Source organism: Poecilia mexicana, unplaced genomic scaffold (genome assembly GCF_051168715.1).
Source record: "Poecilia mexicana isolate PSO_F unplaced genomic scaffold, ASM5116871v1 scaffold_2, whole genome shotgun sequence".
Lineage (NCBI taxonomy): Eukaryota > Metazoa > Chordata > Actinopteri > Cyprinodontiformes > Poeciliidae > Poecilia > Poecilia mexicana.
This window is the reverse complement of record NW_028263371.1, coordinates 32442971-32458714: the sequence shown is the minus strand read 5'-3', so window position 1 is coordinate 32458714 and position 15744 is coordinate 32442971. Positions and strand designations below refer to the sequence as shown.

At 43.0% G+C, this 15744-nt stretch overlaps 1 protein-coding gene across 3 annotated transcripts in view; it reads left to right on the top strand.

Annotated features, from left to right (window-relative positions):
- The window catches only part of LOC106914879 (nck-associated protein 5-like), a 126996-nt gene that overhangs the window by 31109 nt on the left and 80143 nt on the right, over positions 1 to 15744 (top strand). For all 3 annotated transcript variants that reach the window (XR_015765861.1, XM_014982043.2, XM_088014795.1), the window contains exon 3: positions 12929 to 13002. Coding sequence is in view for 2 of the 3 variants with exons in the window: in XM_014982043.2 (XP_014837529.2) it covers positions 12929 to 13002 (74 nt within the window). In the remaining variant the exon portion in view is untranslated. The remainder of the gene's footprint in view (positions 1 to 12928; positions 13003 to 15744) is intronic.

Here is a 15744-nt window from a genome sequence, read left to right as displayed (position 1 = left end):
AGGAGGCCTGAAGCCTCAGGTGAACCGGACTGAAAGAGTCCGCCATGTCAACGGCCAACGGTTGACCTTTGTGTGTGGCCGGGGGGAGGCCTTTGTGTGGCGGAGCCCAGAGGGCCAATCGAACGGCCCAAACATCCATCTGGCCCCAACAGCTGGAGGAGCCGATGGGTTTCCAGGCAGGAAATTATGCAGGACAAACAAGGCCCCATGATTATTTCATTACCTTCATTTCTTTGGGATTATCATCATTTTGAAGGAAATGGCTGCGATGCGATAACAGCCCAACAAAGCAGTCTATATTTACAATTTGTTTAATATTGCAGAGGGGATTTTTATATTTCAGAGGCATTTCCTGACTGGATTTTCCGTCTCCTCTGTCATATTCATGGCTGAACAGAAGCAGTCAGGAGAGGGGGATTGGAGTCTCAATTCAAACCACATGAATTAGTGCATTATTGAGTTTTTTCCACCCCCTGACCCACTTCTCTCACTGCTGCATGGCTGGGGTCCAGGTTGGGCTTTATGAACAACCTGGAACACTCTCAGGATACTCCTGGCTGGAAAATGGACTTGCTGTGTGCAGAAGAAACCGGTGGAATATGAGGCAAGAGGGAAATCTCTCCAACCATTGCAAGCCTGGTTGCGTAGAAATGGCTTCATGCTTCTGCAATGGAACGATGAAAGATCCAGCACTGCTAAATACGACCAGATAGCCCTTTCTGCTTTTACAGTGTCAAAACAGAAGTAATAATATCTGTAAAATTCACCCAAATATCAATCCTATCTTTCCTTCCTTGTGTCCTGACTCCCTTCCTTTCATTTATCATCTTTTTCCTTTCTGTCATTTCTCTCATTTCTTTGCATTCATTACATCATCATCATCATCATCATCTCTCAGATCTGACCCATTCCTGAATTTTAATCAGGCCCCTGGTATAGAGAAAGGAACTAAGGTCAAAGGTCACTTTTTTGTTAGCTTCAACCAGGTAAATGTGTTAGAATGAGTTAATTCTATATCTTTAGCTTTAGCATTAGCTTTACCACCAGCAGGGATGGTGATGTAAAGGTTTGGTGGTTCTCTGGTTATTGTGTGGAGCTCTTTAGGCCTAGCATGCTCCACACAATTTGACCTACTAGAAGACAAAGCAGGAAGCTTTGTTCAGCATGATGCCATGGTAAACAGTTCATGCTGAAGGTAATGCTTTCATGGTTACTGCAAGGCCTCCTCTCTTCAGTCCGGGCTTGGATGGAGGATTGGGGGTGGGGGGCAGTGGGGTGCCCCAGATACAGAGAGGTAGCTGAGCAAACACTCAGTGATAGAACAGGGTTGTTATTGTAAGATCAGGAGGTCCGGCCTGCCGTGGAAGTTTTCCCACAGTAGAGAACATGTCAGGAAGTAAACACAGAGACATGCTAGAACACAAGCTAACGCCTTCAGTCAGTTTCCTGTTAGCACAGACAGTTATTTTAGCCATGAAGCTTTCATTTATTTACCATCTGGACTTTTGAACCCTTCTAGAGGACCCTGTGAAGCCCCTCAAACAGAGCGTTGATGTCACCTCGTCTAATGGGAACCAGCTCTGATGTCAGGGTCTTCCTCATGTCCATCTGGATGGAATAAAACAAGCATGGCTGCTGAAAATCCTGATACCAAAGACTTAGAGGCTCTAGCAGCCTGGATGAACTCCTACTGTATGACTTGCCAGGAGCAGACTCCATGATGAGGCACTTTACTGTTTAATGGATTGAATTATTGGACCCTCGGTCCGGGTTCAGCTGCTCTGAGAGGACGTTGTTTGCATTAACCCATAGAGCTGATGCTGCTGTGTGGAGATGATCTGTCCAAGGCAAAATTACTGCTTTGACATGGAGACTCAGGGAGAAAGAAGCTTTACTTTACAACTCTGGTTAGCTAGAATGGTTTCATTTAGTGATGCTGTATGCATCTGGCTGATGAAATAGGTGAAAAATTAAAGTATAACTGTTGTATAGCAGTGAATGAAACCACATGAATTATTGGACTTGAAATAATTTGCATTGAATGTTTGGTTCTGCTGAGGAAGAAAGTTACTTAGACCAAGTGATGGATGGATAAATGGATATATTTATAGATGGATCTATTGATGCATGGATAGATCAATAAGTGTCTGGAGACGGGATAGACTGGCAGACAGATGGAATCACAGATGGAAAGATTCCTGATGGATAGGTGATGTCAGGTGGATTCTTGAGGGTAAAGAAAAGGATGAATGAACAGATGGATGATTAAATTAAATGGATGAAAGGCTGATGTGCTAACTGGCAGATGGATGGATGGATGGATGGATGGATGGATTGAATGACAGATGGATGTGGGATGGGTGAAGGATGGATGAACAGTTGGATGGATGGATGGTTGGTCAGATGAATGACCAACCAACCAACAGTTGGATGGATGGATGGATGGATGGATGGTTTTGGGTGTCTGTGTTTCATATGATGTTTTTAGCAGCAGTGCGAACTAAAGGCTAACTCGTCACCGTGCTCTCTCCACTGAGAGGTCCATCAGATGACTGACTGTAACGACTCTGGTGACCTCACAGACTGTGCCCTGCATGTCCCACTGTCCTACATGTCCTGCATGAGACGGAGCCTGTCCTACATGTCCTACATGAGACAGAGTCTGTTCTACATTTTTTATTGATCAGCCTGTTCGCTGACGATGCTGTGATTTACGTAAACGCCTCCAGCTTGGGGCTTTCCTGGCTCTGCTCCACCCACGCCTGCTGGAGCTGTATAGCTGATCACCTCCAGTGGGCTGCACTGTAGGAAAATGCATTCAAAACCCTCATCACCCCCCCACTACCTTCTTCTGCTGCTTCTTCCCCATCAACCATTCTGAGAAATAATTCATGACTACGAGAATGATCATCAGAGCCAAGATTAAATCAAAGGTCAGAGGTCACTGAGGCCTATCTCTTCACATTTCCCTTCGGTCCTCTGCTGTAGGATTTCCATAAGAAGTGATAGGATTGTATCTGGGTTTTGTGACATTGGGAATCTGGATGTGCTGAGGTTGGTGACATGAACCAAATGGTCTCCTCTCGTCACATCACCAGTTCAGTTTCCAAGCAAGCCTTCAAGAAGACAGGGAGAAAACCATAAGCTGATATTAATGCATCTTCTGGCAGGAATGCAGGCACATCTGCCCGGCACATGGCTTGGCCAGCCGGCTCCCCAGCAGACCGTCAGACCGTCAGTAAATCACTTCCTGGATTAAAGAAACAGAGCTGCAGCGAGAGCGTGGAGCAGTCAGGCAGTTTGATGAAGGGTTTCTGGCTGGAGTATCTGTGGAAACAAACACCTACCTGGAGGTCAGGATGAACTGCTGCTGCTGCTGCTGCTGCTGCAACAATGAGGTGTTGATGTAAGATTGCTGGTTGAACATCAGATACTTCAAGCATTTGGCCAGGGGATCAAACTCACACCAACAGGAAACCCCATTTCTACATCTCTGGATCCCTCTGAAATTAGACAAGTTGTTTTTATTGTTTAAAGGCATGATGATCTTGGCGTATGTAAAAGATAGTAACAACAAAACACTTTATCTCTACTTATTCTGGCATTTAGCAACTAGAAATCATTTTGACAGACCACCTAACAGGAAAAGTGAAAATTTACTTTACTGTCATACAGTGGAGAGCATAATTTGTGTCTTTTTATGTTGTGGATGTAAATATTTGGTTTCTAATGTTCTTCAGAACAGGTCTTCATCGTTCAGGACACTGGAAACAGTCACACCAGCAGAATCCTTCAGTTTCCAGCATCTATTGAGCATCTCTGATAGCTTCCCACAACTTTCCGTGTCTTTGCTACTCTTCTTTAATTCCCCAATACATTATGTTAAAGATTTTGTTCTTCGTATTTGTGACCAGGTGATACATTTTCCCGCTTTTATGTAACGTTTCTTTGTTTTCTCTGTGAGGCTTTGGTTATATAAAAACAGGAACTTGTTCTGTTCAAGATATTTATTCCTTTATCTTCTTTTTGTGGATCTGTCATCTTTTTTCCACCTCAGAAATCCAAATGTTACAATTCTGCATCTACTATTGTCCAATACAACGGACTTTCCTTTCTCTGCTCCCATGTTGAGGTTTTTACTTTCAAATATGGTGAAAGTCTCATCATTCTTTACTTTTCCTCCAGTGAAAGATTCACCTTCATGATGACTGAGATTTATGCAGGCTCCTTATGCGCGGAGGTGATTTAAGCATTTTCCAGCTCTGGAAAGGTTTGGAGAATGAAACTGGAGAGTATTCCTTCATTCTCCCTTCTATTGTCAACATGATAAATGTCAGCATTTTTAAAATATGTTTCTCCATTCCTTTTATGCTTTTTTGTAATAACTGATGGGCAACATCTCTCTTAAAAAATACTACGTTTTTGTTTTCATCCATGCAAATCTCTGAAATGTATTAATTTACATGACAAGTTGGCGTTATCAAAGCTATCAGTTTTAATGGTATTTTGTGCAGCGTGTCAGCCGTTATGCTCGTTCTGGTTCTGTCTCTTGTCCGCCTGGTTCTACGGTGGAGCTGCCTGGATTTTGCCTCTCCGTGTTTTTCCTGCCTCCCAGAGGGCTGTCAACTCCAGGCTTCCTCTTCACGTCTGTCATCACCACACTCCCTCCCAACCCGACTACACCTGGTTGAATATTGGCCCCCAGATCATAATAAAACCCAGCAACCCTTAGGCCTGTAAAATTCAGACACTGTGTCACAACGGCCTGCAACCCTCCCCCAGACTTTCCTAGATTTCCATCTCGCTTGTCAACACGTTGGATCCTGCTTTGGCGGTTATTCCTAAAGGGTGGATTTCTATCTGGTCCGCCCTGGTGCGTTTAAACTGGCTTGAATTAAAATATGAAGCCAACTCTAAACAGATTCATATTAGGTATTAGTGCTGAGGGCTCCCAGGTTGATAAAGGCCGTGACTTGATTCCGTGAAAACACTCGGGTAGTGCCGGTCATACTGCGTCGGTCCTCGGTCTGCGGAAATGACTGGTGTCAGCTCTGATGAGTTTCATTCCCTCACAAACAGCTTTGCCCTGTTCCCAACAGGCATGAATGGCCCACTCTGTCAACCCAACCTGCAGAGGAGGAGCCCAAACAGAGGGCCTATCTTAATGTTTGGAAAGATAATCCGGAGGGATCTGGATTCCTGTCGGTGGCGAGGTGTTGATGTTTGGGCTGGGCCGGGCTGTAGGTGCTGGCTGGACCAGACACATCAGATAACCCAAGCTGCTGGAACTCACCCTGGATGATGAACAGGGGGCCTTTTGTGGCCTGAACACACCTCGCTGTTGGCCAGGTAGTCAGATGAAGAATATCCTGCTCACTGGAGGCATTGGTTACATGAACATCCACAACTCAATGAGGCCCCTGTGTGCCATTACAGTCAGCCACTGTAGCCCTCTGCTCCTATTCAACGTTATTTGGACACATTATTCTGTTGTCAAGAGTATTATGTCCTTTCTATTAGAATTCTTTGTTTCAAAGAACAGTTCATCTGAAAAACTCAGCAACTTCAGCGTTGTTAAGGGTTGATGAAAGTTTTTACATCTCTCCAAAGACTCCTTAATTTCGCTAACATGAAGTGAGATTGTGATCTTTGAAATTGGACTAGATGAATGGTTCTTCAATATCGGGCTTTGGACTTTAGCACTAAAATTCTGACAAATGCAGTGGAAAGAATCCAAATTGAACTCTTTTTGCAACCTTTCATTCATTCACACACCATTAACTTTAGATTTATCTTAGCTTTGCTCACTTTTGATCTTTTCTTTTTACTTGGCTTTGTTTTCCTTAGGTTGTAGCTTAGCTTTGTGAACCTTATTTAGCCTGCTGTAAGTTAGCTTAGTTTTTCATGTTCTAATTTTGTGTTTCTAGGTTTAGTTAACTTAAGCTCAATTTAACTTTGCTGAACTTCATTGTTAGGCTTAGTTGAACTTTTCTGACCTTTGTTTAGTTTAGTCTTGCTTATCTTACCATGGTGTCTTTTATCACACCTTTCCTTAGCTTAGTTTTTCTTAGCTTCATTTAGCTTATCGTAATCTACCTTATGTTACTTTAACTTTGTATTGCTTATATTATTTCAGTTTTTAGTTTGCTTTACGTTGGTGTCTTTTGAACTACTTAACTTGGTTTATCTTATGTTAGTTCAACTTACTTTAACTTAGTTTAGTTTGTGGATTTAGCTCGGTTGAAGTTTACACTATTTTTATTTACTTTGACTTAGTCTAGTTCATCATATCTAGTGTGTTTATTTTTTTATTTTATTTTACCATAGCTTAGTTCTCCTTAGCTAATTTTAGCTTACCCTGCTTTACCTTAGCTTAATTGTTTTCAAATATTCATTTAGCTTTACCAAGAACTGTTTACTTTAGCCACGTTTACCTTAGCTTACCTTTTATTGATCTACTTTATTAACTTTGTTTATTTTAGCCTACCCTAAGTTAACATATCTTTGTATAGCTTGTCTTACTTCAGCTTAGCTTACCTAAGGTTAGCTTAGCATGTTTTATTCTGTCTTAACTTATATCTCCTTAATTGTAAGGCTTGTATCAATTCCAGAAGTTCAGAGACGTTTGTTCTTTTATTAAGGTGGTCAAATGAAGAATAATTTGTGGTTTGGACACTCTGGTGGAGAACTCACAGGAAGACCTTTCAGAATTCCAAAATTAGACACGTGAGACCTTATAGATCTCATTTTGTATTTATAGAGACAAAAGAAAAAGTCCTTTCTCTTTTAGTGTTTAGAGCTTAACTTCTGTTTAGCATACTGTACATCACCTAAGCTTTAAAAGCTGAGGTGATTTTCCTTCACCTCAGGAGATTTTCCTTCAGCAGAGTGAGTCCTGAATCCATAATAGCTGAATACCTGATATGGTAAATGATCAGCTGGAGACGGCACTATGCCATGTTTTACCTCCATTTCATATCATGAAAATAATAATTATCTACTGACTGTAGGTAGACAGTAACATGTTCATTGTAAAATGGGCTTTTAGGATTTTTTTTTTTGCAAACTTAGAATATTATCGATTTCAATCATTTTTCTCTAGTAGTCTATTGGAATAAAAGTTGTTAATGTGGAACAAAATTGTACCTTTCTGGTCAGCTCTGTACATAGATACATTGTTTGACCTTTCTACTGTATCTAAAATGTCAAGTGCCAGATAAACATGAGTTGAGGCTGTTATCTGATGCTCTAGTGAGGATTAAGGAAGAAAAACAGCTGGGAGGTTGCTGTTTTTTTTCCCAATGCATACAATACTTCCAGGGATTTTGAAATGACAGATTAAAGATAAATATTATACAAATCAGTCATGTTGTGAAGATGCAGTAGCTGGTGCCCGATAAAACCGTCTGGCGTCATATCTGTAACGGACGCCAACACTACGGAGATTGCGGTTTCTTCCCTTATCCAAATGAGAAATGACACGCATTAACCCCAGAGGAAGCCCTGTGCACCAATAAACGCCACATCTAGCATGAGGAGGGTGATGGGTACTATCATGGTCCGAGGATATGAAAGGCAGATCGCTGAGCTGATAGAGCGAGGCCGGGTCATTGGGATGAGAGTGAAGAATGACCAGCAGCCTCAGATAAGACTAATGAATTTAACCAAGGCTGAGCGATACGTCTTGATATGAACAGAGGCAGGAGGCGATTAGTCAGGCTGATTAGTTCATGGCCTCCCTAAAACTGGATCAGTCATGAATTACATTAACGCATGTTTTTTTTTTTTTTTATTATTGCAGCTGATTAAATTAGTTTGCTTCTCATCGGAGACTTGCGTGGCAGCAGCTGTGGCCTGGCAGGAGACCAAAACCAACACTGGCACATCTGCCACACCTCACGGTCCTAATGCATCCTTAAGTAGGCCATAAAACATACACCGTGAGAGAAATCTTACAGTCTGTCGGCGTAACCTTTGCCCTGCAGCGGCCCATGTGGGATCTGAGCCTTCTGTCAAACCAGCAGCTCTCGGGTTTTCAATGATGCGGTCCAGGAGGTCAGAGCACCATGTCGTTGGTCTGCAGGGGAAGCAGAGATAGGCTGGGGAGGATCAAGGTCCTGACCTTGTCTTTGGACAGCGTCTCATTCCCACAACGTTTCTTATCGGCTACTCCCTGGTTGGTTCTCTGATCTGCAGACGCGTCAAGGTGGTGGAGGGAGCTCAGCGCCTCTTAAACAGACAGGACCCGGCCAGTTCACCACCGTTTTTCACTCCAGATCCAAACCAGACATTCTGCTAGGGTGGGATTACTTGCTCTGACTCATAAATGAATAATGCATCTGATGTTTTATGACTTATAAATCTGGATCATGACTCTTACATGAATGGAGTTCAGTCAAATCTGAATGTTTGATTCTGTTCTTTCTTTCCTTAAAACAATCCTCCTGTGAATTGGAGCCAGAGGTTCATTTGTTCTGCTCATATTTCATATTTCCCGAAGGGAGAAGAAGCAGTTGGACCCCTGCAGTGACAGAAGGCGCGGGGGGGGGGGGGTAAATAACCCTAAACATGGTAAACTTTACATTACAAACACATTAACCATCAGGATGGAACAAGTTCAGCCTCTGAAGTCAACACTAAGCATTTATAGACATGAACTAAACGCTGAATGTTCTGCTTCATAGTTGTACCCCATACCCAGACCTTTAGTATCGTCTTGTGTGTTCGGACAACTCAAAGATGGGATCAGCAACAAGCTTAGAGAAGCAACTGTTGATGCTTAGACATCTCCTGAGGGGTTTTGAGGCATTGTAAACAAATCTGTTGTCATACAGAGGAAAAGTTTATTAAATAAATGGATAATTTATGCCAGTAATCACTGAAGAGGTCTCAGCAAGGTCAGACCATCCTGTCAGACCTCTGTTAGCATGATGGTCTCATCTGTCCTTTGGAAAACTTTCAATCATGGTGGTGGACAGTAGTCTACGTTTCACTTGGTCCAGAGGATCTGGACCCTCGGCTACTTAGAAACAATCGCTTCCTGGAGGCGTGGAATTTGTTGAAGTTTGAATCGATTGAACTCAATTTTACCCAGTCGCTAACGTTTTTTCGTGACTTATTTAATGCTCCAGTTCAACCCTGAAGGAAGCCTAAAGAAAATAGTGTGCACCAAATTGGACAGTCCGTGTCTTAAACATTCCTCTTGCTCCAACTGTAATTGGTCGACATTTGGAACCCTGGCCAACATGAACTGAATGGCTTCGTTCCTCCACTGCCACAGCTAAAACTAAAACAACTTCTTCTGTTCCCTGATCTGCCCAGTTGAAATTATGAGAAATCGAGATCCATGGAATAAATTCCAGACAGAACACTGACCCGAGATGAGAATTGAGCAGAAGGTATGAAGTCAATGGTCAGGCTAGGAGGAGTATGGATTGTGACATTTTTTTTGCAGCCACAGGTCAAAGACAACATGCAGTTAACAATAAGCTCCTCTTTATCTTGAAGACTCTAAAGTCAAAACTAATGCTATCTGTTTAGCATCTAAAGCCAGACCCAAGCTAAGTCCTGCAAGCAATGATGCAATGTTGTAAAGAGGAGTGGACCTGAATCACAACTTTCTCAGCTGAATTCAGGAATGCTGTTCTACATCCAGTTCAGATGACTTAAAGCTGTTTTCCAACCAATTCATTAGCTGTGATTACGGTCGGCGCTCTTGGTGCCAAACTGCTTCGCTGCAGTTGTTAGAGAACCAGTCCGAAGAAATATGCCTTCCATAAAGTCTCAGGTCAGTGGATTTAGCTCATTGTGGTCTGAGCAGCAGTACCTGTCCTCAGGGGAGCGGTGTGGCTTTCACTGGAGTCATAAAGCCGTCAGAAATAATGCGCGGCTGAAGATATAACGCGCAGCATTACATACATCTAGACCTGCCTTAAATCTCCACCTTTAAACGCCCACTGTTCTCACACGACCACAGGCGTGCGACATTCCCTGCATTCCTCCATGTGTGCCGAGGATTATTTCAGTGCCCTGTCATTAGCAGAGGTCTGCCTGATGACAGCACAGACTTACACGGCTTTGCTGCACTTTGATGTGGCCTGTAAATATTTCCCTAGACTCGGGGCTTTCGCCCTCAAGGTTCCCTTTCTGGAGTCGCTAAAGCATCACACTTCTTATAAACATTTAGGACTTATCTGTCAGAAATACTGCACTGTCAATGAAAACAGATTATTTAGATTCAGCTAATTAAATGAGAATAAGTTATGACAAGCTGCGGTTTAGAAAGTGTCCATAATACAGATTAAGTTCTTGCTCCAAACCAGTACATGGAAACACGCCTAATTCGCATTTCCTTTTTGTTAGAATTTTAAAAGTTTACTCAAAACTTACACAACATTTGATAGTAGCAGTATCTAACAGTAGTAATTTCCCATAGTTGCGTCAGAATTTTACATGAACCACCTAGATAGCTTTATGGGCCTACCAGAGTACCCGTCTAGTGCTTTCCTTGAACTTACAAGTAAGTTACAGGGTACTTTATTGTACTTTACGTCATTTTTTACAAACTACAACTTACATGTTACATGTTGTTGAGTTGTTCATTTCCTGATTGGTTGATTTAGTCAGAATTTCACCAAACCCTCTAGCGGTCTAATAAGAGATGTGGTCATTTAGACCCCATGAGTTTTTTACTCTGTGTGTGATCTGGCGGGATTTTGCCAACCTCATGAGCGCTTTTGCGGGGGGTTTTTGTGGATGAGTGGTTTCGGTAACTGACGGTCTGACGGGACCGTCAGACCGTCAGTTACCGACACTTCGCATCCCCACTGTCTGACCATGACATTTTCCATGCTCTTTTTGAACATCACACTAATACTGTGGGAGGGCTAACTTAATGATTTCATTCTCATAATATCTTTTGTTAACCATCTTTTCTCCACCATTGATTGTAACTCTTTTCTTATCCTTCTTAACTTAGTTGATGGTCACCAGACTTTCATATAATTTACATTTTGGCACCAAGAGATGACCAGATGGCTTGAGGCTGCTGCTAAACATGAATGACTTCTCATGCTAATGTGTCACATTAGCCTGAAAAGTCATGATGGATTGCAGTTAACAGCGTTTCGTTGTCATTTTTCAGAAGCTATTGGACGTATATTGGCAAACTCCACTCCACGCTGTGAGGCATTGATCTGTTGTTGTGTTTTGGTTAAAAGCCCAGCTGGGCCTTCACTCATCAGGGGGTCCGGGTCTTTGGCATGTTCCCCTGGCACCGGCTGAAGCTGCTGGGTGATGACTGCATTGGAGTGGCAGTCCCAGACGGAGCCTTGGAGAAACAGACAAAACTTACTGTATTTAGAACATCTGGCCTGGTGAGAATTTGCTCTCAGGGCCACAGGTTAAAAAAAGCCCATGGGGTGATAACAGCAGCGCTTTAAGTACAGTTGGGCCTCAGAGGTCAGGATGAGCCCAAACACGACTCCAGGAAAATTATTTATCCTCCACACATTGGCTTTACCTCCCACTTAGATTTTTATGCGAAAATGCCAGCTACATTCTTGAAGCTTTGCAAAACCCTAACACTCCGAATGTTTAGCTACGATTAGGTCATGGTACATGGGTGGGCACCGTCTTGTTTCCAAAAAGCTCAGTTAATCCAGCTGAAGGGTCACAGATCAGATCGGATAAAACAAATGCCAAGGAGGTGAGGCTGCGAGAAAAGGTCGGGGCTTTTCCCTGTTTTCCAGCAGAATGTGCTTTTTCTAGTTGGCATGGTCGGTCGGAAAGCTTGACCAGTTCCAACCGCTGTCTGTGGACTGATACGGTATATGTGACAAGAGCATGTGTAGTTTTATGGCTAAAAGGCTCTATTTCTTTTACTGTAACTTCTTTTAAGAATCCATTTAATCTCCCTTCTTCTCAATTCTCCAATTAAAATATGCTTTTCAGAATGGCTGGAAATTTTACAGCCACTGACCCTTGAATACATTAAGCCCATCAAAGTCCATTAATTTCCCGTAACAATTGGAGAAAATAACTATGTGAAAATATGTTTGTACCACATCAAAAATGGGAATAAAGACAACAGTCGGTGTCAGTATGCTCATCTGAACCCAGTAGCTTATGCACCCTGGTGCTTCTGATGAATGACAACAGGAAAACTCAATATGCGCTGTTGCCATTTCTGCTTTGTTTTCCTGTTGATTCTGTTTCAAAGAATGAGTTCACAGGGAGTTATTTTTGCCAGGCACTAATTAGGCAGCTGACACTGAGAGCAAAGCGAAGTAGCTGAGGTGCGGGAGCTGCAGGAAATGTAAAAATAAAGGCTTTATGAGTGTTTTCTTTTTCTACTGGAGTGCGATTTCTTTACGGGACTCTCCAGTTTCTCATGAGCAGAAATCAATGGCGAGCATCTGTCCCCCCCGAGATAACCACTCACCCATGGGACGCGTCAAGCAAACGTCTAATTAATTAGTCCCAAACCTGGGCTTGGACGGCTGTGACAGCATCAAGTCACAACTGACTGGATGTGTGAAAAGCCAGATGTTTGAAGTGTGGTGGCCTTTTTCTAACGCTAACAGCCCCAGCGCCTGCTTTATACAGCCAGACCACTAAAAGGCAAATCATTAGGCCACAGACCAGAAGTTCTCACATCTGTTTTCCCCATTTAGCTCTGAGCTGCAGCTCATTCCTGTAACTCGGTAGCACACGGTTTGTAAGTGCAGGCTATTCCCGAATGACATTACACAGCTGGGGCCGGCTGTAGACGCTGCGCCAAGATGCTTCTGGATTTGCTCTCTCAAAGAAAGGAACTCTAATGTTACCCCCCCCCCCATTCCAGAAGACTTTATATTAGCAGTGTGATTTAGGAGGACGAATGAAAAGTTACTAATGCGCATAAACCTCTCTCATCTCTTCCTGACAGGAGTACATGGACGCCAACAAATGCATCGACGAGCTCCTGAAGCAGCTTGAGGAGGAGCGGCGAAATGTCCGAAGGTAAGCAGATGTTTTACTGCTGGAAGATGTAATCCATCCCCGACCAGCGGCAGCAGGACAATGTCGCCTTCTTCTGAGAGCCAGACAAGCTTTGTAGCTCCGCTTGAGAAATGTGCTTTGTCGCCGGAAGGCCCTGAAAGTGGAAGACAAAGCCTCTGTTGGGTCGAGCGGGACGTTTCTCAGGGAGGAGCTATTGGAGCAGATTTGTCCAGACAATGGGAATGAAGAGCTTATGGAGATGCCAATCTAATGACCTTGTCCCCTCCGCGCTCCGATCATCCCGGCTCTTCCAATGACGACAGAAGAAAGAGACGATTTTTTAAACTTCGCCCTCTTTTGTACCAACCTCTCACTGTCTCAATGGAGCTGTGTCCCCCAGCTCAAAGTAATTTTCTCCCTGAGTGAGCAGAGAGGGCCAGGGGCTGGACAGAAGGGGATGTAGGTCTCAGAGTAGGTGGCTCGGTGAGGGGGTGGATGACCGCTGACCAGCCCATTTACCAGGCCAGGACAGCCCCCTGAAAAAGGAAGCGATGTGTAAAGGAATGACCCTGAAGTCATTGGTGCCCCGCTTTCTGGACCCCCTTTGTGACCTAATGGCTACTTAGAATGACCAGAATGTTTCTGCATGAGCTGACCTGTGGTTGTACTGCCAGACCAAAAGCTTTCAGAGCCATGAACTTGTACCAAGCCATTAGACTAAACTACAACATCGCTGGAAGTCCCATCAATAACAATGTTTGAATTTTACCTTTATTAGGTAATGTGAGTCTTTTTAGTATAGTTCAGGACAGATCCATAAATCCCTTAACAGAAGGCAGCAAATGACCCCTAACTGGGGTGCAAATACCATCGTCTGGCACCTCTAAAATTAATTATTCCCCACTCCAGGGCAACTGGGTGTTCTTGTTTAGTGTGCAGTAAACCCAGTGGTTGACTGCAGATGACAGATGTCTACCTCTATCACAACGCCTGATGGAAACGCTCAGATCTTACAGTTTTGCCCCAGAAGTCATACAAATCTCTCTTATGTTTTGCATTTTGATTTATTTCTCTTCTTATTTGAGTCTGTTTAGGCACAGGCAACACTTATGCTTAAGCTTTTTTATATGGTCACAGACAATCCCACACTTGGACTACTTTTGGAGAAAAACACAATTTGAATTAGATTTAATTCAACAGACTAGTTTTTACCAGTGATTCGATGTATATTCGGGGAGTGGAACACTTCATAAACAGGACTTTAAAGTTTAAAAGTCACTAATTGATTCCTGGTCAGTGGAGAGTCCAATAGAGGTTCAGGGTTTCCCCCAGTGTATTAGAAGCCTGGCGGGCCGCCAGGCTTTACTTGCACCCCCACCAGGCTAAACATTGTTTGTTTATTTATTATATATTAGTATGAAACAACTGAAGTGCAAATAATTTACTTTTATTTTAATTGTCTTTTGATAATGTTTGCCTTATGGTTAGGGCAAAACATTATCAAAAAAAATCTATAAAGTCTATAAAGACTTTATAGTTGGTGTTAAGGTATTGTTAAAGTTTTCCAATAACGCAAAATTAACCAGTGATATTTTCAAATTTTCTGTCCACTTTGAGCATTTTTTAACTCAGTAACACAGTAGGCTGCTGGATGCCCTAGAGCCCCTGCCACCAGGCTTGGCAGGTTTTCTGGGGGAAACCCTGAAGTAAATAGAGGTAGAAATCTTCATCTAGTTGGCCTCGTGTTCCTGTTGATCTAAGCTAACACTAAAGCCAGACTGACTTTAGGTATACAATCATCCATGCTGCAACTGAGGCTCCTAACCTTCATGACTCTGTGTCTTCATGACCTATGGTAGCCTTCACAAAGGCTGGGAAGATTGTGTTGAGGTAAGAGTCCTGTGTCTGGAATTATCTTCTCTAATGAAAGAAGGTTTCCTTCAGGTAAAGTCTAACTCGGGCCAAGGAGTTGAGTGGTGTTCTGAAAACATTCTTCCTCAAACTAAAGTTTTATACATTTTTCTCCGTGCCTACTTGTTGCAGACACCAGGGTTCCAACATGATGGTGCTGTTTGACATAGCATGACTAAACTGGTTTGCCTAAAGGGAAGCGCTATCTACAAAGCTGCTTTTGTCTGTCGGAGTGCAGTGGCAGACACCTCTGTAAGGAGATTCTGCGCTCCTGAGATGCAATCATATCAGAGATAGTAAACAAACCCACTGTCGTCACTTTGAAAGCCACGAGTCTTTGATGCACAGTTTTTAGAAAAAAACAGAACATACCAACCACGAAGGGTTTGTTCCCGTTTCTTCTCTGGCGCTGTTTGATTCAGATGGAGTGACGCTGATGAATGACTTCACAAAGGCCTTTGTTTGGCAAAAACACAACGTCGTGTGAAAAAGAAAGCCTCTTCCCTCATTAGGCGGCACTTTGCTCTACGCCGTCCATGTCTCTCTCCACCCCTAGGAATATGGGCCCCACCAATCCGTCAAGGGCTGAAAAAGAAGCCCTCACATTCCTCCAGTTCCCCGCATCCTTCTGCCACGACCTTTTGACCTGGGGCATTCATATCACTCATTGTGCTGTATTATTGGCCACTTTCACACTAGTAGACAACACCCATTAAGTGCTTATGACTTTACACAACTTCAGATCTGGGAGAAATCTACATTTTCATCAGAAATCATGGAGCAAATTAATTTTTATAGTACTCTGGTTTAAGCATCTTTAAATCGAGACTGTAGATTTCTTGGAGAAACTTG